This window comes from Falco cherrug, chromosome 14 (genome assembly GCF_023634085.1).
Source record: "Falco cherrug isolate bFalChe1 chromosome 14, bFalChe1.pri, whole genome shotgun sequence".
NCBI classification, from domain to species: Eukaryota; Metazoa; Chordata; class Aves; order Falconiformes; family Falconidae; genus Falco; species Falco cherrug.
The window spans coordinates 19262022-19286014 of NC_073710.1; the positions used below are offsets into that span (position 1 = coordinate 19262022).

Below are 23993 nucleotides of genomic sequence, written 5' to 3' on the forward strand. Positions count from 1 at the left end.
TTAAAGCTACTTAAAAAAGCAGATGCCATTGCCAAATTGTTACAATAGCTCCCAACAGATTGCTGGTAGGGGTAATCAATCAACAGCTCCTATAGCTATATACATAAACATAGCCATATGCAAATAGTAGCAGTGTTTAATGGTATTATCCCAGCCTAGGTTTTTAATTCTGACTTACTGCACATAAATACATATAAATGGAGACACGCCAAGATTTTGCAGGAGCTCTGTATGATAATGTTTCTCCATATAAATCCATCTAGGATCATTATGCAGCCACTCCGTTTTGAAGAAGCAGGGTGAATGTTTCCTAGCGGAAATGCAATGCATATTTTACCATTTGAATCAGCCTAAGCAAGCTATACCATACTCCACTGTACTGCGCCTACATTAGGTGTGTAGTTAGAAGCAGGGTTCAATGATCCCAAACGATTAACATAGAGGCTTCCACCCATGATGTGGACTATACCAACTACGGCTACTCCTTGGCTACTACAGTCATTTCTCTTAGTTCAACAGCTAGCAAAAGCATAGCTAGGCCGTACATCTGTGGAGTTACGCCCAAGTACCTATGGCAGTAAGGCCCTTCTCTGGGACTCCTGCCCAGCACAAAATCCAGCTGTTCGCAGCGTTCACCTCTGCTCTGTCTCCTCTCGGCAGACTTGCTGTTTCTCACTGGACTGGCTTCCTCGGTTTTCTTCGTGTCCGAGTTTGTCAAACTCTGCGAAAAAAGCTGCTGCCAACCAAAGCACACAAAGGGATGTCATGACTGATGCAAACCTCCTCTAAAGATATGCTTGGAATGGAGCTGTCATGGTAGATTATTCAACTGCACCATTTTCCGACACCACACATTCTTCATCTATGAAGATACTCAAGTGAATCCGTACTGACAGTCCTCCTTACGCCAGAGTCTGTTCCTTCTACATGCCTTACCTAAGCTGTGTGAGCTGTCTACAGAAACATCCAGAGTGGCTCCTGCTTTAAGCCAAGATCAGGTATATTTTTGTAACATTGATCTCTATGTCAAGAATGCTGTGATAGTCCCAGACAAAATAAGTTTCACACCTGTACAGAAAAATCTGTTGTGCATAAACTAAAATTTTATTTATTTAAATCAAAATGATTTTTATTAATAAAATCTACATTTAAAAATGTTAGTAACAAGTATCTGAATGAGATTCTTGATTTAGACCCGTCCTTTTATATTAAACAGAAGAATGGAAAAGACCTGCCTTCACTAGCACTTCTTATAGTCAACGTATAGTGTTTCTAGGTTCCCAGATATCTAGCCTGGATTCAGCAGGACACTCAAGGAAGCTGCGGGGAGATGTCAAACAAAGAGTAGAGGGCTCTAAGCGCCCACCCTCGGCTGTCAGCTTCTGCCAGACACTGCAGTGATTTTTCTGTACCTATGTGACTAACAGGAGCAAAGTGGAAGGCTGGCGTGATCTGATGCACGGTGGTGAGTGGATTTAATGGGGAAGGGACACACTTTCACAAGCGCATGAGAATAAAGATGGCTCATGCACATAGCAGGGAAGTTAAGCTTTGCAGTTGGATCAACAGCTGCATAAAAGCGATTGAGAGATGTTTAGATCATAGCTAAGCCCACTGCTGACAAATGCTTTCTGGGCATTTTTAGATGCATGAACACTAAGCACAGATTGCTTAATCATTAGGTTCAGGAAAAAAAAGAAAGTTGAGTCTCTTCCAAGCCGATCTTTTACATTTAAAGAACAATGCTGAATAATCCCATCTGGTGGTTGGATCAGTAGTGTCCTAGTAAATAATGCTTCACTGATACACTTGCTAAAAGCGTCATGGTGTCAGTTTTCTTCTTGCCCCAGCTTAACATCTTCACTTCAAAATGAAGATGAAGAGTCTCCAAGACAAACCTCTCAAAAGACGCAATTTCAGAGCTCAAAATGCTATGCTGATCTTCACAAGACTATGGTTAAACTGAATTACATTTCAGATTCACAGTCTAGAAAGAACTAGCTATACTGATACTTACTTTAAATCAAATAAAAGCTGGCCACTGAAATATTTCTGGTGAAGAGTAGCTTTGTGCAATTCACCCTCCCCAGATACAGTCTGCAAAGGGGTCTGCTCGCTATTTTTATAAAATCCTTGAAAATGGTTTCAGTCCTCAAAGAAAAGTCTCTGCCTTGTAATGGAAGGAAAGGGAAGTCTAGCTGTTTATTTTATGTGTAACTGCAGAAATTCAGCTATGTCTCAATCCTGTATGCCATCCACTTCAAGTATCTAGTATGTTTAGTCAGTACTGAAGCGGAGAATTTCTCTGAGACTTACGGTGGGAGTTTGACAATGTTAAAACAAAAGCCAGCATCACCATGCTTACAGAGAGCATCATGTACTGACTTGCTGTCTATATAGCACTCCCTACTTTGTACCATTTAAAATCCTTATTAAAATATACAGAGAAGAAAATTATATAAAAGTATCAGTGTAATTGTTTTAATGCTTACATTTTTTTCTGTGTGTTACAAACTTGGCAGACTATCTGGTTTATTTAAGCAAATACAAGATAAAAGGACATTAGCTCAGGCTTTTCACAGCATACTCGGTACTGGAACAGATAGCATAAATGCCCCAATTACTAGCTCAGGTAGCACACAAAACGCACAGTTGGGTGCTAGGATGTCTGGCTGGAGCAATTGCTTCATGCTCTCCTTTCAAGGCTAAATTCAGATTGTTTAATATTTTTTTTTTTAAAATGGGATCTACATTAAGGCACAAGTGCAGATTATTCAGAGTATTCAAATCTGGCTTCCTATGAAAAACAATCGGGTGGGGGAAAAAAAAGGCACCATACAAGAAAACATTAATGGAAAGAAGTTGAAGGAAGGTCACATGATCAGGAATCACAGTAATTTTACAGACCTACAACACATTTTTTTTCTCTAAGCTGCACAGAAGACAAACCTATGCTAAGACAAAGGGGATTTGATACAGTCCTTTCCCTTAGGAAGAGAAAGGCTGACAATCATACACACTAATAACCAAACACAATTTGCTGAGTTAGAAATCCAAGTCCCTGGTAGAAATTAGGATAACTTTTGGCAAGTTAATGACATGTAGAATTAGCAAGGTTAAACTAATAATTACTGATAAATGTGAACAGATTCAAGTAGAAAAAGCCCTGAGTATAAGAGACCTGACAAAACTGGTCCTGATTGACAAACAGCCAACAAAACAGAGCAAAAACCCCAACTGACTACATTTCACATTGCGGGCATTTTTTTTCCCTATAATATAGTAATGATTAATTACGTGGAAATAAAGTGTACAGCAGTTGTCTTTAAACGTGTTACAGGCATAACCCTGATTTTTTTTTTTTTTTTTTTTACAAGGTATCTGCAGATACGATTCCCAATTAACTGTGGATGCTTCTTACTTAATCCTTTTTACAGCCCTATCTTTTACTCCAGTCTCAAGTGAGGCTACTAAAGAAGGCAAGTTCCCTAAGGAATTTCTGCCGGAGGTATTGCCCATTCTTAGGATAAATATGGCTAAATGATTCCAATGGTTCTGCTCTACTAAATTTAAAAAGCAATAGGCAAATTTCTGCAGAAACATCTTAAGTAAAATGCACTAAAGTGTAGTGTAGTATTATAAAACTGGATGCTGTATACGTAGTGTTCTGATCATCTTACAGCCCGTATAGAGTTACTTGCTAAAAATCTGACAGAAAACATGACATTTAATGCTTAACTGGAGCAATGCAAATTAATAGCATCCTACATTTGGAATCACGTGGACTACTCTATGTTTACCAATGTAAGACATCATTACAATTTGCAGACTTCATAGACTAATTTCATTGCATGCAAATAAATATGCGCAGCTGAGGTATAAGAGCCTTAATCAGTGTTTCGAGCACTCTTTATATAAATATATATAAATTCTCCAAGCCTTACTGTCAGTAACTTCTGTTGTTTTTAATTTTGTATGCAGAGAGGATCTATCAGGAATGCTGGCAAATTCATATTCAGCTAGAACTTAGAGATGTCTAATGATAAAGTACCTAGTTAATTTTTCTGTCCTCCCCAAACAAAACCCTTCAGGCAGGCTATTGCATTGGACCTAAATATTACGTAAGTATGAGGCTTAAGCTTCATCCAGATAATTAGGTAAAGGTAAGGTACAAAAGTAAAGAAAACATATCCTGTCCAAGGAACATTAACACTGAGGAGCAAAAAATAAAAAGGTTTTTCATGTTACTTTGAATCCTTAATTATTGTCATCCTCATCCTCTTCAATGGGTTCTCGTAGACCTTCGCTGTGACGACTTTTTCCAGCCATTTCTAATAAGGCCTGAGTCTCAGGATCTACATCCAGAATACTCTTCTTACCTTTGGCCTTCAAAACAAAATTAAATATAGTTAATTTATAATGTCATTGTGAACGAATCAATATCAGGCTGCAAGAAGGAGACATACTTAAAACTCCACAGGTAATCTGGTTTGCGAGCTTGTCACACGGAAGCCTGCATACTTTCCAAGTAAGGCATTTAAGAGTCACTGGGATACATTAAAAGATTTTTATTGCTGCAGTTACACAAAATAGCCGTAAAGTTTTCCTAAGATGACAGTGAACTATCTCAAGTTTATTCAGGTGACAAGCCAGCCAGAACATCCTGGTTAACCTGACCTCAGTCTGAACTGCAGACGTGAACTTTTTTTAGAGAAGAGATTCAAGTACAACTCAACATTTTTTGTAAACCATTTGTTCTGTTTCTATTTAGAGCTACGTATCCAGTGAATAGGCAGAGCACATGAATTTAATATGAAAAGAAATAAAAATAAGAAAAAAAAAAAGAAAACCAACAGCAAACTGTGCAGACCAAACAGTTCAATAGGAGAAAAAATTACAGGCGCAGAGGAGACTGGAAAGAGGTCTCCTACTCATTCCCAGAAATAAACCAAATGCAGTAAGACTAGCATAAATGTATTCACATAAATTTACTGTAAAACAATAAATAGCAAATTTAAAGTCCCTGGTAAAGAAATCTTTTGGGTTCTTTTCCTGAACTATAGATTGGGCTTTACTTGTGAGCTTCCAGTGCTTTCTGGCTGTTTTACAAACACTGGGTTTTATTAAACCCCTCTAAGGAGTTTCCTCCTGGAGACCATTCCTCAATATCAGAAAGGCCTTCTGAAATTCAGAATACAGTACTGCTCTTCTGACTCTTATCACCTCATGGCTCCTGACGTTCGTTCTTGTTGGTACCCTCAATAATTCCACTGCTGTTTTGCCACTTGCTTGCTACAAAATACATAGCACCACAGGGCCAGTTACAAGAAAACATTCTTCATTGCAATGGAGAGTGTTTAATCCAAAACCTGCAACTGTTAAGTTTTGCATTTCATCTTCCATTCCCATCAGGACGCAATTTCACAGGTTCACCTACCCCTGCGCTTTCAGGGAGGTCTCCCACTGCCCAGACTTCCATGGCATCCAGCGCAAAATCCTCTTTTGCTGACAGCTGGGGACTGTTGTAGGTGGTACATCGAGGTTTTGCTTTACTGTGTCCCTTCCCATAGTCACTGTCTATCCAGAGTCCAAAGTATCCGTGTTGTCCACCCATACCCTGGGAACCAAAGCAGCACACTAAACACCTGCTGCACACACAAAACACGCTGGGCAAGTTATGAAACCTGGAGTGCAAATTGCAGTTTCCAGCATTTATGCCACACTCCTACGGGTAGGTGAAAAAGGGCATTCTGAGTGAACCTGGGCTTCTGTACCCAAACACAGTATTCCTGAAGACAAACAAGAATTTACCTGAGTAATGCTGCCCTCCCTGTATGCTTTACAGAATACCAGCACCTGCAAGCACTTCAGCTGCATACTGTGCTAGAAATTTAGCTCACTAGTTTTTGTTTATTGACTAACAGTTCCATTTTAAACAGGGTGAAAGTGCTCGGTTTTGCTGCCTCTTTCCCATGTAGAAGTATCTACAGAAACAAATAATGTAATTTGATGTTGTTTGCTTTCTTTAGAGCAAATTTACTCCAAAGTGCTGCAATTCCCAAAGTTATGGGCACATAATGCTACAAAACTGTGAAGCACTTTTCAAAACAAGTGGTGTGTTGTAGCTCTGTTGAAACTCCTTTGCCTCTGGAGAACTCATTGGTGAACCTGAGTAAAAGGAGCTTCTGCTACTGTAATCACCCAACTGCAGCAGCCTACATGCAACTCTTGGATTCTAATTCTGTCTGATTTTCTCAGCCTTCCATAATTTAAAAAGCAGTTAGTGTGGCAGTGAGAGCAGCCAGCGGAAGGATCCTCAATTACACAGATCAGCTAGCTTGTGCTGCTTCAGTGATGTGGATACATGCAGTCAATTCTTCCAGACAACAGGGAGGACTGCTAGAAGGGCTTCTGTGATAACCAAACTTAGCAAAAAGATTTATTCCCAGAACCCCCATAAATCTAACCCACATAAAGCCCACCAACTTGGGTCAGACAGAAATAAATTCCATTTTAGTTGATTCAGTACTTCAATATACATATCAACTGTGAAGTATAGACTCTATCAGTACTGCACGTGGTTCTCCATCGTTATCCATAGTTCACACTTTACACTGATGCTTTCACAGAAAAAAATTTTAAAAATCCTCCTACTAAAAGTGTGGCACAAATAGCAGCAAAGGGATGAAAACTTCCTCAGAGAATAAATAAGTGAAATAAATCTGCTCACAGTAACAGAAGCAAAACCCACAAAACACTTCCAAACACCAGCCATGAATCCAATTTCCAAATCGTCATTTCTTAATACTTACAAGTCCATTCGGCATTGTTTGTTGGCCATGGTTCAAATACATGTAGTGGTCATTGTACCCTGTGTATGTGTATACAGCAAGAGAGGGGAAAACAGAAAACAGAAAGCATCTGTTGTCACCTGTAAACAGAAAAGAATCTGAGGTCAGACAACCAACCAAGCAGTAACTTGCCTACAAACAGGATAGGAAAAAAATACTGAAGAAGCACATGTGAATAAATCAGAGAGCAGCTGCAATCTCAGAAAGCCAATACCTGTCTCTCATCAAGATCTAGACCTATTGTTTATTCTCAGTTAACACTGTGCAGGGTCACAGAAATCAACGTGATTACAAGGCTGTGACCAAGGGCAGAGTCAGAGGCATGAGAAGTACATTACATTACTATGTAAGGGTACACCTACCACAGGCTTGCACAGGATCACCTAAAACTGGCCAACTGCTAGACCCATACAAACTGATGTGAGTGCAGACACCATTAGTTCTGACTAGACTGATCTATAGATGAGTTAGGATCAATGATTTAGAGTACAATTTTCATTATGCCCAGCCTGGTGTTCAGAGGGACCTGTGGTATGATGGTCTAGTATGCTGCATGTGTTAGTCTGCCAGGAAAAAAATACAAGGGAAGTGTTGTGTAATGAATGTAACACAACATTATATTAGCTGACTGAATGGTAATTATCAAATACTAGTTAAGCGTAGGAATTGAGTTTTTAATGTGGCAAAAGTAAGGATTCCTAGTAGGACACATTATCCAGAGTCCGTAGGTGGTTGGTTTTTTATGGAAAGCCACCACAAAAGCTCTTTCCAAAGAGTTACAAAAAAAACCCCTTTCCTCTCCCCAGAGGTTTCAAGGGAACAAAAATTTTAGCTTGTCCGAACAACCCTTTTGCTGCTGGATTTTAAAAAAAAGAAACTCAGACAGTGCACAACTGGCACCAGGAGGCTTAACCTGCCTGCTGCTTGGCTCGGCTGTTCTGAGATGGAAGATTGCCATCTGCCGGACATCTTCTTGAAACTCTAATTCACTGTATGTCCTTCATTTTCATTTCATTTTCAGTCTATGCAACTACAGGGGTTGATAGATTTCACTGGAAAGAAAACCTACTCCATGATCAATAAGCTCTGCAAATTTAAAAGTCTTATCAAATAACAAACTATAAACATTAATCAGTAATATGCCTGGCTGGGTACAAAGCAAAAACAACTTCACGTGCATTTTATATTTTTCAGAACTTTGTGTTATTGTTGCCACAGGAAAATACACTTGGAAGTATATGAAATACTGCATGTTGTGAAAGTAAAATGACCGTATCTATTAGGTAGACAGAATTCTTGTGCCTGTACAGAATAGGCAATGCTTACCAGGGCCATGAGATACTAGAAAAAGAAAAGTGAGTTTTACCTTGGAACTGTGGCTTCACCTCCCAGGAGTGAGACGCAAACCCACCAAAGATATAACCATCTAAGTCCTTTAAGATCACTATGCAAGGTCCTTTGTTCACTATATGCCCACATAACTGTGAAAAGCTTTCTCCATGAAGCTTAGAAGAAAATATAAGCTGCCACTTGTGCTGTAGCTCTGCAGGTAGATGGGAGTTGATGTATATGACGGCTGGAATGTCAAAGAGACTGACAAGTCCTCTTCCTTTGATGCCTCTGCAGCCTGGAACCAGGTTGACTATGTCTTTGGTTTGGTCTGGGACAGAATGCAGAACATGGAGGCCTTGCCTGATAACAACACTGAGGAAAATGGAGATCTGTGGAATTCGGTAAACCCAGTCCTCAATGACACTTTGATCAAAACTTGTCTCCATCAGCTGAAGACCCACAGGTTTTGTCCCATCTAAATAATAAGACACACAGGAACAGTAATAAGCCTCCGAGGCTGGAAAATAATCAGTTGATTTTTTAAGTGTAAACAAAATATTCCATTATTTTAATGGACATGAAACCACATATGAGAGGGGCTGGTGACAGTAAAGCGTCAGCTACATTAAGCAGATGCACACACAGAACTGAGAAACATTTGCCCATGATATCCACTGGTTGGGCTGTAATGATTAAGAAACACAGACTCCTAGTTACAACTTATGAGATGTTCTTTGCAAGACAGCAAAATCTGTTGTTAACACAGTGCAAAGATAAACCTATGCCTTGTAAAAGCACATACAGTCATAAATCTAAATGCCCATCACCTGCAAGTCAGGCATTTGTAAAATAGACACGTTCCATGACAAATAGTTTTGCATGTCCACTTAAACTGGGACTTCAAATCAAAGCTCTCCTGAATTTAGGGGAGAAAGATGGTAAGGTAAAATTAATAAAATTCCCAAGTCATTTGCAAAACACTAGGTTTGAAATACCGGTTTCACCATTTAAATTCAAAGATGTGACCTGATGAGAAAAATTCGTGTGAGACCAGTGATCACATGAGCTCTGTGCCATTGTGGGATATACTACATCCGTCCTGCTTACCTGCAAGCTTCAATTCTGATATCAGCTGAGAAGCCAGAGCCTTTACGCCACTTGCAGATTCCCTAGTATTCTCCAAACTCCAACCTTTCAGTTCTTTCCTGTAGCTCAGTACATGGACTACAGATGCGATCAGATCCTCTGTGAACTTAAAAGGTTAAAACATCACCATTTTGGCATTTCTTAAATAAAATTGCCAAGAGTTTCAAAAGACTTTCTGAAAATAAAGTCACACAGTACTGATGCTGTAATACCAATGGCACAAACACCTCTTCTCATGACGAGTCAGAAATAACAGAAATGCTATTTCAGTGTCATAGGTCTTAAAAAGTATCCTTTTTCAAGATTTTCAACATTTTGTATATGTTACTTCACAAAGCATCACAACAAAATATGGCATGAAAGAGGGAGGGGAAGTCCAAATTTTCCAGTGGTAGGAGCTGCTAGTGAATTACTGTTTTGTGAGACCCCAGTCTTCCACCTTGCAAGCTATGTATTTGATTCACGCATCTATCCTGCAACTAAAGCTCTAGAAAGCACTTCTAGAAGCACCAGCCACACCACAACCCTTGCTGGCTCTTAGATATAGCCGGTCTCTGCACCCTTCAGAGTGAGCCTGTGAACCATCAGACAAAACAGTCAGCCCGCTCCACAAAATCCAGATCCTGGTTCCCAAAGTAGGCAAGCCAGCACGGAAAAGCCCACAGCTGAAACGGTCACCCCATATAAACCGCTTTGCCCACACTGTTTGTCCCAGATCAGCAAACTGGTGGTAGAGAGATTAAAAAAATATAAAAGTCAAGAATCCCTGTTCTGAATCTTGTGCTGTAAAGATTACCTTCGAATTACCTTTGTCTCTGTTCTGTTACTCTGCCCCCAACACACATTTCACTGCCTGTTTACCTCTTGGATTTGTTTGCCCTTCACAGGCCCTTCTGTCTTGGAAATCATTCTCATTATTATGGTAATCTTCTCATCTGCATTCCCTTTTAAGAGGTTTGACATAAAAATTACAAACTGCTGCTTAGCAATCGGTTCACTCAGCCCAGACGATTTCCCAGTCAGGTCAATACTTTTCATTCCGTTGTATAACCGAACAGTCATTTGCTCTGGTAATGGCTCCCGCATATACGCCTACAATGAGAAAAGCAGGAAAAAACACATTTTACAAATGCAGAATAACTAATATATTCCAGCTAATCTGTGCTGGCACATACTACTATGAATGAAGGATTTCAATACCAAGTGTCTACTATCAGCAACAAACTTTTGTTGAAAGGCTGGTTTTCCAAGAGGAAAAAAAAAAATCTCTATTTGTATAGTATTTCCTTTCTAATACTCTTTAGTGATCTAAGTTGATACTGTTTTTCTACAAATGCCATGGACTTTAAAGAATACAAAACTAAAGTGTTAATAGGGTATTAGCAAAGGATTTCTGTAAGATAACTCTGTTGTAATGGTTTACAACTCTGCCAGTCCAACATTTAAAATTATGGTTTAACTCTGCTTTTGATAGCGGAGCTCACAGATACTTAAAAAAGAACCAGATTGTAAAGTTTTTTCCATATCTCAGTTTTGGACTCAAGACAATACAGGCAAGGTGTTTAACCCTACATGCACACATAGAACAATTTGAGAATTTTCTTCCTGCAGAGCAATGTCTAATTCAGGCACAGAACAAAACTGAGACCACCTGACTTTTATAAGACATCCCTGATGTTAAGACAGTTGAAATCAAAACTTATTCATCTAAATTGCATGACTGGCTTCTGAAATTGAAATCTAACTGTTATACATCACCATACATCACAACACTGCGGGAAAGATCTGACTCTGGATTCAAGAAACTTTCACAGTGTTCAAGATAATTACACGGTTTATAAATAAATCATCTAAAATACATCCATACACCAGGACATGATTACACAGTGTCTTCAGTGCGCGTAGCTCTGTGCATGACATGCTGAAGAGATGACTTGACTGTTATGCACAGGGGTGTAGCCCAACGGGGACTATGCTGCAATCAATGGAGCTCCACCTGCGTAAAGCACTCCAGCTCTATTCCGTGGAGCTGCTATTACCAATCCATCGTTGGCTCAATACCAGTCCTACTGAAGCCACCAGGGCCGTTCCCATTTGATGTTAATGGCTGTTGCTGTGCATATAGGGTGAGATCCAATGCGTCCCTGCCAGTGGTAACACTCCCATTGATTTCAGTAGAAGCAGAATTAGCAGCCACCATCTTGCACATTAGAGTGCTTTCTATTGAGGGAGAGAGGTCACAGCGATTACAGCTGTCTTTCAGAAGCCTTCTAAAAGTGCTACACAAACCTGACGTGGGACAAGCAGCAGGGAGCGTCATTAAAACCACTATATTCAAGGGCTTTTTACTTCACACTGCAGTATTACTTTCCCACTCCCTACCCTTTCCCACCCACCGCTTAGTTGCGCTGTTTTGCTACACTTAAGCTACTCCAATGAATAGACAGGGGGTGCAAAAAAGGAGGACTCTAAAAAGGGAATCCAAACATCGAACAAACTCACATCTCTGACAGTTTAGAACCCTTGTCTCAAATGGCTTCAAGAAAGTATCTAGAGATACCTGCTCTACCTGCTTTCCAAGCTGTGCAGCGCAGCCTGCTCTGCTCCAGAAGCCATGTGGCTTCCTTTTTGTAAAGCAGAGCCCAAGCAGAGAACATGAGGCAATGCTTGGGTCAACCTTACCAGCCTGTTCTTAGATAAAATCTGCCACATAACACTCTAGCTCAGGCACAAGCATAGACACCTACGAGGCAGGCACGCCAGTTGCAATAGTCCCTGCAATAAGGAATTAGGCACCTACAGGCAGTCTTTCAAAAGATTTTAATTTTAAGTTGGCAAATGAAATGACCCGAAAAGACAAACGTCCATCAAACATCACACAGATCTAGGGGCAAAGCCAAAAGGAGAACTTCTTCCAGGTGCCAGTCAAGTAACAGATGCCAAGGATCAGGTTCTTGGACATATTAGGGTTGAAAAGGTGGGCAGCAGCACCACTGTTTCCAAACTGGTGATAGCTCATAAGCAGCCAGGCTGGAGGAAGGCTAAAGCTGGTCTGTATACAGCTATATTACTAAATATCTTAAAATAACCTGCTTCTTTTGCTGAGCTTTAATTTAATTCCATTAACCTGTGTAACATATATAAAAATGCACTTTTAATACTACATTCATTTGGCCACTTGGTTCCTGCCTAACTGAAGTTATCAAGTATTGAAACTAATCATTTTCCTCTTCTTCCTTGATTAGAAAATAAATGCAAAGTTAATCAGGAAGCGTAATGTATGTTAATTAGCTAGAACAGGGAGCCACAGCTTAATCAGTCAAAATTGAATTCACTCCTTTTAATGCAACTGGAAAGATTAGAGACAGCGATGCAACTGAGGGAGAAAGATATAACCAAATACAAACTGACTTTGTCACAGCTTTGCAAGAAAATCTGTAAGTAATCACAAACTATAATCTCCAGGGGGAAGAATATTCTTCCCATTTTTCAGTTTTCTGTAAAAATCTTTTTGTAGGTCCCAACTTTACTTCAGAATCAGGAAGGCTGCAAATTGACCCAACAGTGCAATTTAAGAGATAAATACAAACCTGAAAGTCACTACTCCTGTTAAACTGTAAGAAAAATTTACATATCTACCCTGCCCCAAAACATATACATATTAAATTGAGACGAGCAATCCTTAAAAAGTAACTATTGCCACGTCTTTAGTTTCTTTCTGAAATTATGTTCAATGGACTACATCCCAGATATATCAGGAATAATAAATTGTCTTGCCTGTAGTGCTGCCAGAGTCACAGTTTTCTTTGTAGCTTTGCCATTTTTCGCTCCAGCTGAGCCACTCCATCCTGATAAAGTATCAAATACTCCATCAATGTCAGACTGCTCCTCAGGAAGAAATCTGGAAAGATGATTCTGATAGGTATTGCTTTCTGCATTTCCCATCTTTTCAACCTGAAGCAAAGGAAAAGGAGTAAAAAAACCCAGTAAACACAGAAAGATATCACAATGTCCATGAAAGACGTATCAGACTAACATACCAGTGCAAGTTTACAAGAAGAGCAAATTACTAGCCTTCTATATTAAAAGTACTGTTTAGTCTCTATTCACTGAGAAGCAATGAACTTAAACAACATTCTGAACAGTAACTGTACTTTAAAAAATGACTAACAGCTCTTTGCTAAAACCACCGTCTACCAATTCAAACCTCATTCAAGTCTATCAAATGGAAAAACCAATATGATCCAATGATTAAATTAGCTTGTACAAAGTGACCACAAGTCTGTCAGCCAGAATACATCAGTAACATGAAGGGAATAGCCTGATTATGGATTATTTATGACAGATTATGCTACATCTTCCCAATGCATTAATGGACTGAAGCTAAGTCTGCCAATAAGATGTGACACTAAAACACCATCACTGTAAAGTCTCTGAAGGTGACATGAGAATGTTTTTTCTAAGGACGCAATACAAAAATTATTTTAAAAGCTGCCAAGAAACACAGCAACAAAAACATTTAGGAAGATGACTCCAGACCCGTCACAAACACAGCTTCCTACAAAGTCAAGAAATGGTTGAGAGCTGGTAGCTACAGAATTAAGGTTGGCGGGGGGTGGGGTGGTTTGGGGTTGGTTTGTTTGTTTTATACACTTAATGACACAACTATGACTTCTCTCGCTGGCCCAGGATTCACCTGCATTACAAAGACTAATTTTTTAATGTTGTCTGGGCCACATGCTCTGCCCTTCTCCCTGGAGCAGCACAGCATGGACCTAAATTTACTTCTCAGCTTGCAAAGTGCCATGATTTTGCCAGCCAGGAGATAGAAGTTTAACCTAGTCATTGAGAAGTTTCTTTGTGTTTTCTCTCCCTTCCCCATTGTTGTGGAAATTCACCAGACCCTGACCTTTATACCTTGAAAATTACATATATATGTGTGTATTTATACATTACACACAGGCCCACACATCTTTTTCCTTCCCCAAAGAGCTAGAAGGTCAACCTGTTCATTGAGAAGTTTCTGTGTTTTCTCTCCACTCCCTGTCCCCACGGGAATTGACCAGAGCCCACCTGTGTACCTTGAAAATGACACATACCTGCGTGGGCACATGTACTACAGACACACACATCTCCTTCCTTCCCGAGAGCTGTTTCCAGCACAGGCCAGGGCCAGCAACACCTTCACCACCGACCCCTCTGGGCCCTGCAAAACCGCCTGAGCGCCGGGCACGGCAGCTCTGACAAGGGGCCGCCGGGTGCAGCCGGCCTGCCCCAGCTACAGCTCCAGATGTTCTCCTCATGGTTTTGAGCCAGGGTTTGGGGCCGGCCCCCCACAGCGAGCAGAGACCCCCTCAAGGAGGAGAGCCCTTCCTGAAAAAAGAGCCTCCTCCCTGGGGGGGGGGGCAATCCTTCCTGAGGGGGGCCCTGGCCCTGGGGGGGGCTCCTCCAGTGCCACAGGAGGGCCTGAAATGCCAAATTCCACCATGCCTGCAATGAGTCGCCACTGTAAACAGCCTTCCCGTCTACCTGGGGTAGACACACTCTTGGGGTGACAACATAAAAAATACGAGAAGCGGAATAAAACATCCTTTCGTGGTTCCCTTTCCACAAATTCCACATCCTTTCTGGCACCTCACTTGTAGCTCAGGATTCCCAGTTCCACAGAAACCTCTTTATGCGACAAGCCCGTCTGCAGCCCCTCAGCAGGACTCTTGTTTAGCTTGCTCCAACCTTGGGGGCTGGCTTGTGCTGCACTGCCCGCCTGAGCCATGCAGGCCCGCCAGCCGTGGCTGCCCGTGAGGTGGCTACCACCGGGGGGTGAGCACCGCGGGGCGACTGGCCACCTCTGTAAGCTGGAGGCCAAACCGTGAAGACACGAGCAATTTCAGCAGCGAACCGCTGGAGCAAGGGGGTCCCCGGGCCCTCAGGCCGGGAGGCTCCCGCCGGCACGAGACAGAACAGACGCCTCCGGGAGAGCCCGCCCTGGGCCGGGCCCCGCCGCTGACACACCGCCCGCCCGCACCGGCGGGACCGCGCCAGGGCCCGGCCCAGCGCTCGCCCTTGCCGTTCCGGCAGTTCATCTCCCGGTGTGCTCGGCCCAGCCCTCCCCACCCGGCTGGCAGCACTCCCGGCGGGTCCCCCCTCCCTCCATCCCGGCGACGGAGCGCGGCGTGAGGCAAGCGACCGCGCTCCGGGACGGGGCGGCAAGGGCGGGCCTGCCCCTCTGCTTACCGGCAGGGCCCCCCGGCCCCAATCCGCCCCCCGGATCGGCCCCTGCGCTGTTGCACGGTCCCCGGCAGGCAGGGCCGGCGCCTGCAGGCCGCCCGGCGGGGGCGGAGCGCGGCGGGGGCGGGCGCTGAGCCGCGGCGGGGGATGGCGGCGGCGGGGACGGACCGGCGGCCTTGGCCCCGCGGTGCTGAGGCGGGAGCGGGCCGGGAGGAGCCCGCTGTGCCAAGCCGTGAGGCCTGCGAGCGCCGGAGCCGAGCGCGGCCGCGGGGGCTCTCCTCCCTGTGGGGGGCAATGCTTGCTGAGGGGGGACTCGTCCCTGAGGGGGGGGCTCCTCTTCCCTGGACATGGACGGACGGGGGGCTTACCTCCCTGAGATGGGGCCCCTCCTCGCTGTGCGGGTTGCCCACCTCCCTGAGATGGTCCCTCCTCCTTGGGGGGGGCAATCCTCCCGGGGGGGAGGGGGGCTCTCCTCCCTGAGGGGGTCTCTGCTCGCTGTGGGGGGCCGGCCCCAAACCCTGGCTCAAAACCATGAGGAGAACATCTGGAGCTGTAGCTGGGGCAGGCCGGCTGCACCCGGCGGCCCCTTGTCAGAGCTGCCGTGCCCGGCGCTCAGGCGGTTTTGCAGGGCCCAGAGGGGTCGGTGGTGAAGGTGTTGCTGGCCCTGGCCTGTGCTGGAAACAGCTCTCGGGAAGGAAGGAGATGTGTGTGTCTGTAGTACATGTGCCCACGCAGGTATGTGTCATTTTCAAGGTACACAGGTGGGCTCTGGTCAATTCCCGTGGGGACAGGGAGTGGAGAGAAAACACAGAAACTTCTCAATGAACAGGTTGACCTTCTAGCTCTTTGGGGAAGGAAAAAGATGTGTGGGCCTGTGTGTAATGTATAAATACACACATATATATGTAATTTTCAAGGTATAAAGGTCAGGGTCTGGTGAATTTCCACAACAATGGGGAAGGGAGAGAAAACACAAAGAAACTTCTCAATGACTAGGTTAAACTTCTATCTCCTGGCTGGCAAAATCATGGCACTTTGCAAGCTGAGAAGTAAAAATGCTGTATGCAGGCTGAGGGGCAAAAGCAAGGTTACAGGGGCAGTGCTTAGGGACTGGTGATGCCATCATTCAGAGATGCAAATACTTTCGAGAAAAATTGTAGCCCCTGTGGTTGCAAAACTGGTCCCAGAACCCACTTTTTTCAGATCAACAGCTTTCCATCTCAGTTACATTGCCTCAGCAGCACTCCCCTTGTACTTCCAGCCATAGGGTTTGGCTCCTGTAATATATCAAGGCCTTTGCGTTCGTAGCAGTGATGCCTCGTTTGTCCGTGGTTCGTCTGACTCTGGGTTTGTTTGCAGGCAGAGTTCAGCGTGAAGCCTCCCTCCAGCCACGGCGAACATGTGCAGATTCCCACAAAGCTGGCACTGTTGGTGTTCCTGCAACCAGATACCGTGGAACAGGTTAGCAGTTCTGACATTTAACTTTCAGTTATAGTCTGAGCAGTGTGTTTTCAACAGAAAGCATCTATGTTCCTTTATATGTTTAGAAGAAAGAAAATGACCTGTATTCATCGTAGCAGAGCTCACATTGTTTTGTTCTTTTTGCACCAAGTAAAAATCCTGATAAAGTTAAGTTGCAGAGATACTCATGGTTTTGATGTGCGTGTTTTTTTATCTCTATGGCATGTAGTACTCCATCAAACCCTGTAGAATATTCTTGTTGCCAGCTCAGAGTTAGAAATACATTGACCAGAATTCTAAGATGGTCACGTTTAAATGAATGGATACGGATTTAGATCTGTTATAGTCGTCACTAGAGTCACAGAAGGTAACCAGCTTGTATCAGCAGGATCAGGAGCTAGTAAGTAAAACCTGAGGAAATGAATGAGGTGTTCATGTAGCATGAGTACAAACTCAGAAAAGCTCACCTGGAAGCTGCTTGAGAGTGATTTGTCCACACGGTGGCACTTTATGTTCAGAAAGTGAGCTGTCTAGCCCACACTGACTGCTTCAACACTTGGAAAGTGTGTTTAGATTCCCAATTTTATATGCTGCACGTGTGTAGGAGTAAAAGCTCTTATAAGGAATTAGCTTCATCCCTTTCCCATTAACTGCAAGCATAATCATGAGGACAAACTTCCATTCTTGGTGAAGCTCCCTCCCTGGGCTACATAAGCAGGTCTTGGAAAAAGTCTGCTGTGATGGTTTGGTTTCGATCAGCATTAATGAATTTCTAGTTGATACCTAAGGGGGGGAAAAAATGAAATTTAAAGAATAAGAAAAACAAAGCTTTTGAATTCAGGTTAGCTTTTTCTTCTTTTCTTTCATTTATTTTTAAAAGCTAGTATTACTGTGGACGTATTGTTTCAAGTCAACTGGATGATTTTTTAAATTTATTTTTTTAAGGGTTGTGTTTCATATTGTAGCTCTGTCTGTAGGATATCATTTCAGTCTGGAAATACAGGACTGGAGATTCTAGTCTAACTGACCTTCTGCTAGACTGACTGTGAGCCAGCCAGCTAAGACTGACCGGCAGACTGACTGACCAGTAACATCTTCACAAACATATGGTGACTTCATGACCTCTGTTCTCCAACCGTTGAGCTCAGAATCAGTCAAAAGCTACTGAAGGATGCCTGGCCTTCCTTAGCTCCAATCGGCCACTTTCGCAAGGATGTGTGCTATTTCACCCTCTTTTGTTCAAGTCTTGCCCATTTGTAACAGGGGTGACTCTACAAACTGTGAATTTATTTGCCCTGCCTCTCAATCTAAACAGAGCTTCTGGCTCCTACCGGATGGCATTTTGTGGCTTGTCTGTAACTCTAGGCTGTAATCTACAGGGTGGAAATACTTTAGAAGTCATAAAATACTAGCACTATGTTGCATAGATTACACTCCTTATGTGGGGATATTTCCAGGTCAGAGGCTAGCACCCTTTCATAGCCTTTTTGCATCAAGTGCATGAAGTCAAGCTAGAAACCTGGTCCATAAAGGTAATAGTTTGCAACACTTTAAATAACCAGTCACTTCCTCATGTATATGTTCATATATCATCCTCATGTAGATGCTCTAGTTAGGTGTTCTGCCAGTAAGAAGGAGAGAATACACTAAGAAGCCTTTTAAGGACATTCAAGGATATACCATTACATAAAAAACAGGAAGAAGACATGAGAGGGTTCTGGAAACAATTGTGGCTGATTTTGTGAACTAATGGTAGATGTGTATTTGTTTGCAGACTGAAAAAACAAACCCCAAAAGCCCCGAACTATTTTGTTTTAAACACTATACTTTCGACTTGCGTCAAATGGAATAGGTTTGGGTTTACTAGTTTGCCAAGAGTATAGAAAATTGAAATGGCCGTAGTTCTAGGTAATTCTAATAATAGTTTCTTTCAATTAAGGGAAATTATTGCAAAGTAACAACCTAGAATGTAAGTGATGAGCTGTGCAGCTGTGTTTTTATATCAAGCACATCTGTTTTACCTAGATTATAATTTAGTTTCTTTATTTTTTTTCCTATCTTGAGTTAGAACACAGAGAAATTTTGCTGCTTATCAGTCTCGCACACATACGTTAAAGTTGTTACCCTCTGGGGGTAGCCATGCAGAGAATTGTTCTGATTCGCCTTTGATATGATACATACCTTCCACTGTGTTCTTATTAAAGGTCAGCTGAGAATGGGACCCTGCTGTGCCAAAGACTTTTCAGAGAGATACAGGTGATTTCTGTTCCAAAGATCTTACCATTAGCTGCATTTACACATGCATTGAGCAGAAAACCAACCCTCTCAGGCCACAAGCATCAGAGAATTCTGTGAACTTCAAAGAATGGTGATATCACATCAGTGGCAATTTTCAGCAGGGTATTTTTTGGGGCTATATTCCCCTTTTGGAGTATATACCCATTTTGGGAAGGGGAGATAATTTTAACTTCCCAATTATTACTCAGCATTTTTGTTACACTGTGTTGCAGAACTCTGGCCTTCGCAAAAGACGTCAGATTTGTCCTCTTGAAAACAGTGGAGTTACATTATAAAAGACCCTTGTTCATGTTTTAGGGTCTAGTGAAAACAAAAGTCATTGTACGTCCTTTTAATGCCATTAGGCTCTGTGTTTCCTGTTTTGATGTAGACTTTAATTTTTACAAACCATCTACAGTCACAGTGAGTGAAATCCTGCAAAGATGTTTATATTTGATGAAACTAGTTGTAGGTTAAGCCCACTGATCGTCTTGTAGTATGATCTCAGCACAAAATTTCTTTGACTTTAAAAGGTATAGTCCAAAGCTACACACTGATGCCCTTTTATATACGTATTATTCAGCTCTCTGTTTAATTGGCTACTGTGACAGCTATAACTTTGCTGTTACTTACCTGATTTGCCCTGTGGTTCTATAGGATGGCCATATAAGGCTAAAAAAAAAGAGTCTGATTGTAATCAGAATTGCGTCCTTAGGTAGTCACGAAGGAAGTTCTGAGTTTTGCAAGTGTTTGTACTTCCCTTTACAAAAACCTCTGCCTGCTAGTAACCAACTCCGTTCTATAAAAGGAGGAAGGGCACAGTGAAGAGGTGAATCTGATTATGGGTAAAGATGGTAATATACAGTATCTTAGAAAATGTGCTTAGAGGTGGGATAAAAGCCTCCTGTCACAGCCTGTTAACTGAGGGGAAACACCGTTGCTAAGATGCATCCACTCTATCTACAGCAAAACAGCAATGCCTAACCTGACCAAATTAAATTGTAGTATGTCTTGCATGTATATAGATCATAAAGATTACTCTGGGCTGTGGACTTTACAGATTCTGCTGACTGCAAGAAATGCATGAGCCATAGTGAGGGGAGAATATGAGTATGAAGTTCTCCTAAGCTACCCTGGCCTTGTCTTCCCTGAAATACTGTAGCATGTGTTTTGAGTGGGGGTTGCATCCAGAGATCCTTTCCATCCTGTATTATTCTATGATTCAGAGCTCTTTCATTGAAGAGCTAGGTGGGATTATTACATGGCGAAGGTTTGTGATCTGTGTTTAGTAAAAACTGTAGAGCAGAGCAAGTCTGTAACTGAACAAAGAAGTCAAATGGGAGAATTCTGTCTCTCACAGAGTATCAACAGTTCTTGGTTTCATTTCTTTTTTGTTTGGTTTTGGTTTTGTTTGTTTTTTTAAAAGGCTGCTTTACATGAAGGAATTTCAGAATTTGTTCAGGGTATTTCAGAATTTGTTCAGGGTATTTGTTCTAATAAGAAAGTTGTCCATAGAGTCTGACAATTCATAACTTTAGCTGTTTACATATATAGCGCTTCAGGGTGAGAAGCAGAGGGTCCTTTTGCTCTGGATGGAAACAGAAGGTGTCCTTTCCTCAGAGCACAGTCTGCATTTTGTCTATTTCACTTGCAAAGTGGCCCATGCTATGCATAGTAGCGTTGTGGCTCGGATTTTTTGAACTGGTTATGAATGCAGATAGTCTCACAGTGTGTTATCACACTTTTGTTCTTCTGGTCAGACTGTTTGGTCTACTGATCCAAACCCCTTGAAGTGTTAATACCAGCAAAGACAAGAAGGTGGAAATACAGATACAATTTTAGAGCCTCGTGTCTGACAAACAAAAAAGGGTTTGAGTAGGAGGTGGGAAAATCTCAGTAATATTCCTGAACTCATTTTCACCCTTGTTCACCTCTATTACATTCTTTCTCTCCTTCCAAACAGTGGGAGAAAACCCCTTATAAACATCTTAGATTTGTAGTTACTAGTGAAGGAAGTCTTTTCCAGCAGTACAGCTGTGTTTCTTGGCAGTGTACAGTATTTACACCCACCATGTAACAAGAAACCACTGTTTTGTCATCTGCTGTATGGAGAACATACATCTTAGGTTTTGAAAAGAAGTGATGGAAACTTGATCAGGGCTTGTGTGATTTTTAAGAGCTATTAAGTAAACTAATAACTTTCTTGCAATTTTAGGGTGTTCATGCACTGCTTTAATTGTTACCTGCAGCTTCTTTTCCTCTGTCACTAGCTTCTTCCCTACCACCTGGGCTGGATTTTATCTATTAATTTTCTTTCTGTGCAGCACAGTATATTTTTCACTGTAGCTTATCTTTTCGAGTGCTTCTTGTGTTTCTGCCCAGGTTAAGTGCAGTGTGTCTATCAGAGTCTGAAGTCCTTGGCTTACCTTTCACTGAGTAAACAAGTGCCCGTGATGGGATAGTTATGGCCCAAAGCAATACTTGCCAAACCAGTACGGACTGTGGGAGCGCCCAAGTGTTGCTGACTGCTTAGTGCTGGGATCTCTGCTCTGAGAGTACTGGGTAAAAGGTGAGACACTAGATTAAAGTACAAGAGACAAAGCTGTTCCTGCCTCATGTCTTTCCCAGAGGCTGCTGCCTTCATGGCTGCAGCAATAGTATGCAGCCACAGCCCTGTACCTTTCAGCATCGCCAGATTTCTCCCATCAGTTACAGGGGTTTTTCTTTCTCAAAACTTTGGGCTATAAAAGTCTGGTTCTGGAGCAGCTTCCTGTGTGGTCCAGCTGTCCTGCCACTGGAGCCATAAGCTCTGGAAGGAAGGTAGGGCAGTAAATTGCTCCTATCTGTGTCTTTATCCCATGTGTGGGCAGTCCAGTGCCTTCACAAAACAAGATCTGTCTCTCACAGATGCTCTTCACAGCAGAATGTATCAGCTTTCTTTTTATTTTCTGTTTTCAAGTTGCACTTTATTACATTAGAGTGAAACCATCATTAACAACAAATGGTCTTAAACTGTAAATCCAACTATTCTCCACAGTATAACGAGCTGCCTTGAAGGTCAGACTGGCTTTTTACAGCTTGGGTCCTATTATGCATTACACAAGCCAGAGCACAACATTTGCTTTTATACTGAGTAAGGTACGAGTGAGATCAAGATCATAACAGAGAGCTGTGATAGCTTTGAAGGGCTGCCGTGTAACTCATCTGCTGCTGGAGGTGCCTCAGAGCATGTGTGTCCCCAGACGGGGCTCAAGTTGCGGTTTTAAGTAGTGATTTCCAACATTAAACAGGAGACATGTCACAGATCAGAGTCCAAACCAACAAGCTCTGCAGGCCTTTAGGTTGGGCTCTCTGCTGGCAGCTGACATGGGGAAGAGGAGCTTCAAGGGGGGGGGGGGGGAGGAAAGTGAAGCAGAGAAACACTGTGTGAGTGGTTGCAGGGCACTGGGGAAGAAAAATAAGCTCCTGAACTAAGAGGTGGGAAAACTCTTGAGTGAGAAATGAAAAAACTTTTTTTTTTTTTCAAGGTCTGTTCTTGTCTTGGGCTATGGCCTCAGGCAGGTTAATTGTTCTCTGGTATGTCTCTTTAGCTTGTTGGAGCCGTGCTGCAAGTGTGCTGTAGGAGAGATTGTCTGTACAAGTATTGGGAGTGCAGGGCATAATGGCCCTGATTTGACTCAAGTGCTGTAGCAATATACTTTCTAACATACACAGGGAAAAAAACAGCACTATTGTTATAAGTACCCCTGGAACCGGCTTTTATGCTCATCCTGCAGACCTCCCCCTCCCTTAGATAACTCCTTTCAGAGCCAGTGCACCAGCCAAGCAGTGGAGTTGTGCAGAATAAAACATGCTGGTTCCAGTGGCTTGAGATGCATCAAAACCCTCCTCACACTCAAAAGCAGCCACACGGCTGGCGGGAGCATGAGGTCATCACCAAAACTGTGCGTTGCGTGATATCTTATGCCATTCAGGAAGAGCAGGCTGTTTCTATGGCTACTACTGCCTTTCTCTCAAACACATGTACCATTGATTCTGACGAGATCATATTATATTATAGAAAATAATTACTCACTACTTCACACTGCAGCATTTGTTCAGCTAGGAAATATCTGACTTCCTATAATAAAGACATTTTCCATTTAATGTATTGTTATAAACGGGTAGGATTTTCCTCATCTCTGATTTATAAATGCATCCAGTTTGGCCTTGAAAATCCTTGTTCTGGTTTCCATGACAACAGGTCTGCTTTCTTGAGGCTATTTCTTCCCTTCATCTTGGGTGGGGAAGAGTTGCCATCCCCTTCCAGTAACAGCATGATGGGCAAGCAACGCGATTGCCTTGAAGGAAAATCTGCAGACCTGAAACCAGAAACTTCAGCCAGTTTTTTGAAATACAAGTGAGACATGCATGAGGAGAATAGCACTACAAACCTAGCACAGGCTTGAGTCAGATTTTTTGTACACAGAAAGTCAAGTGCATATGTAACCCCAGGAAATATAGTCATACACTGCACTGTTACGTACTTAACAAACCAATCCAGTAGCCCTGAATAACAGTGTTGGCACGTAGGACATTAACCAAAGATCTAGACAGTCTGTTCATATTGTAACTTTATAGATTAATTAGTACTGAATGCAGTTGATTGTTTGAAACAGACTCTCAGTATCTATTTATTTTTTTTCCTCAATAAGTCCC

At 42.5% G+C, this 23993-nt stretch overlaps 3 protein-coding genes across 8 annotated transcripts in view; 2 read left to right on the forward strand and 1 right to left on the reverse strand.

Annotated features, from left to right (window-relative positions):
- The window catches only part of ATP2C2 (ATPase secretory pathway Ca2+ transporting 2), a 30267-nt gene extending 27533 nt beyond the window's left edge, over positions 1-2734 (forward strand). The window contains exon 27 of one of the 2 annotated variants that reach the window (XM_005432364.3): positions 661-2734. In XM_005432364.3, the coding sequence (XP_005432421.2) occupies positions 661-773 (113 nt within the window). In that variant the 3' untranslated portion in view covers positions 774-2734. Of the gene's footprint in view, positions 1-582 lie in introns of both variants that reach the window. The other variant, XM_055726775.1, reaches the window with a different exon arrangement.
- MEAK7 (MTOR associated protein, eak-7 homolog) lies at positions 1084-15694 on the reverse strand. Of its 2 annotated transcripts, none has more exons than XM_055726777.1 (8): positions 15564-15694; positions 13107-13283; positions 10191-10421; positions 9291-9435; positions 8218-8658; positions 6813-6931; positions 5438-5617; positions 1084-4386 (listed from the first exon to the last, which is right to left on the reverse strand). In XM_055726777.1, the coding sequence occupies exons 2-8, from the start codon at positions 13272-13274 to the stop codon at positions 4258-4260; spliced, it is 1413 nt and encodes a 470-aa protein (XP_055582752.1). In that variant the 5' UTR covers positions 13275-13283; positions 15564-15694; the 3' UTR covers positions 1084-4257. The 2 variants fall into 2 exon arrangements, with proteins under 2 accessions (XP_055582752.1, XP_005432422.2); XM_005432365.3 differs by lacking the exon at positions 15564-15694 and adding an exon at positions 13370-13480.
- A 436-nt stretch (positions 15695-16130) lies between these two features.
- The window catches only part of KLHL36 (kelch like family member 36), a 97890-nt gene continuing 90027 nt past the window's right edge, over positions 16131-23993 (forward strand). For 3 of the 4 annotated variants that reach the window (XM_055726975.1, XM_055726982.1, XM_055726985.1), the window contains exon 1: positions 16131-17018. The gene's annotated coding sequence lies outside the window, so the exon portion shown is untranslated. The remainder of the gene's footprint in view (positions 17019-23993) is intronic. The other variant, XM_055726977.1, reaches the window with a different exon arrangement.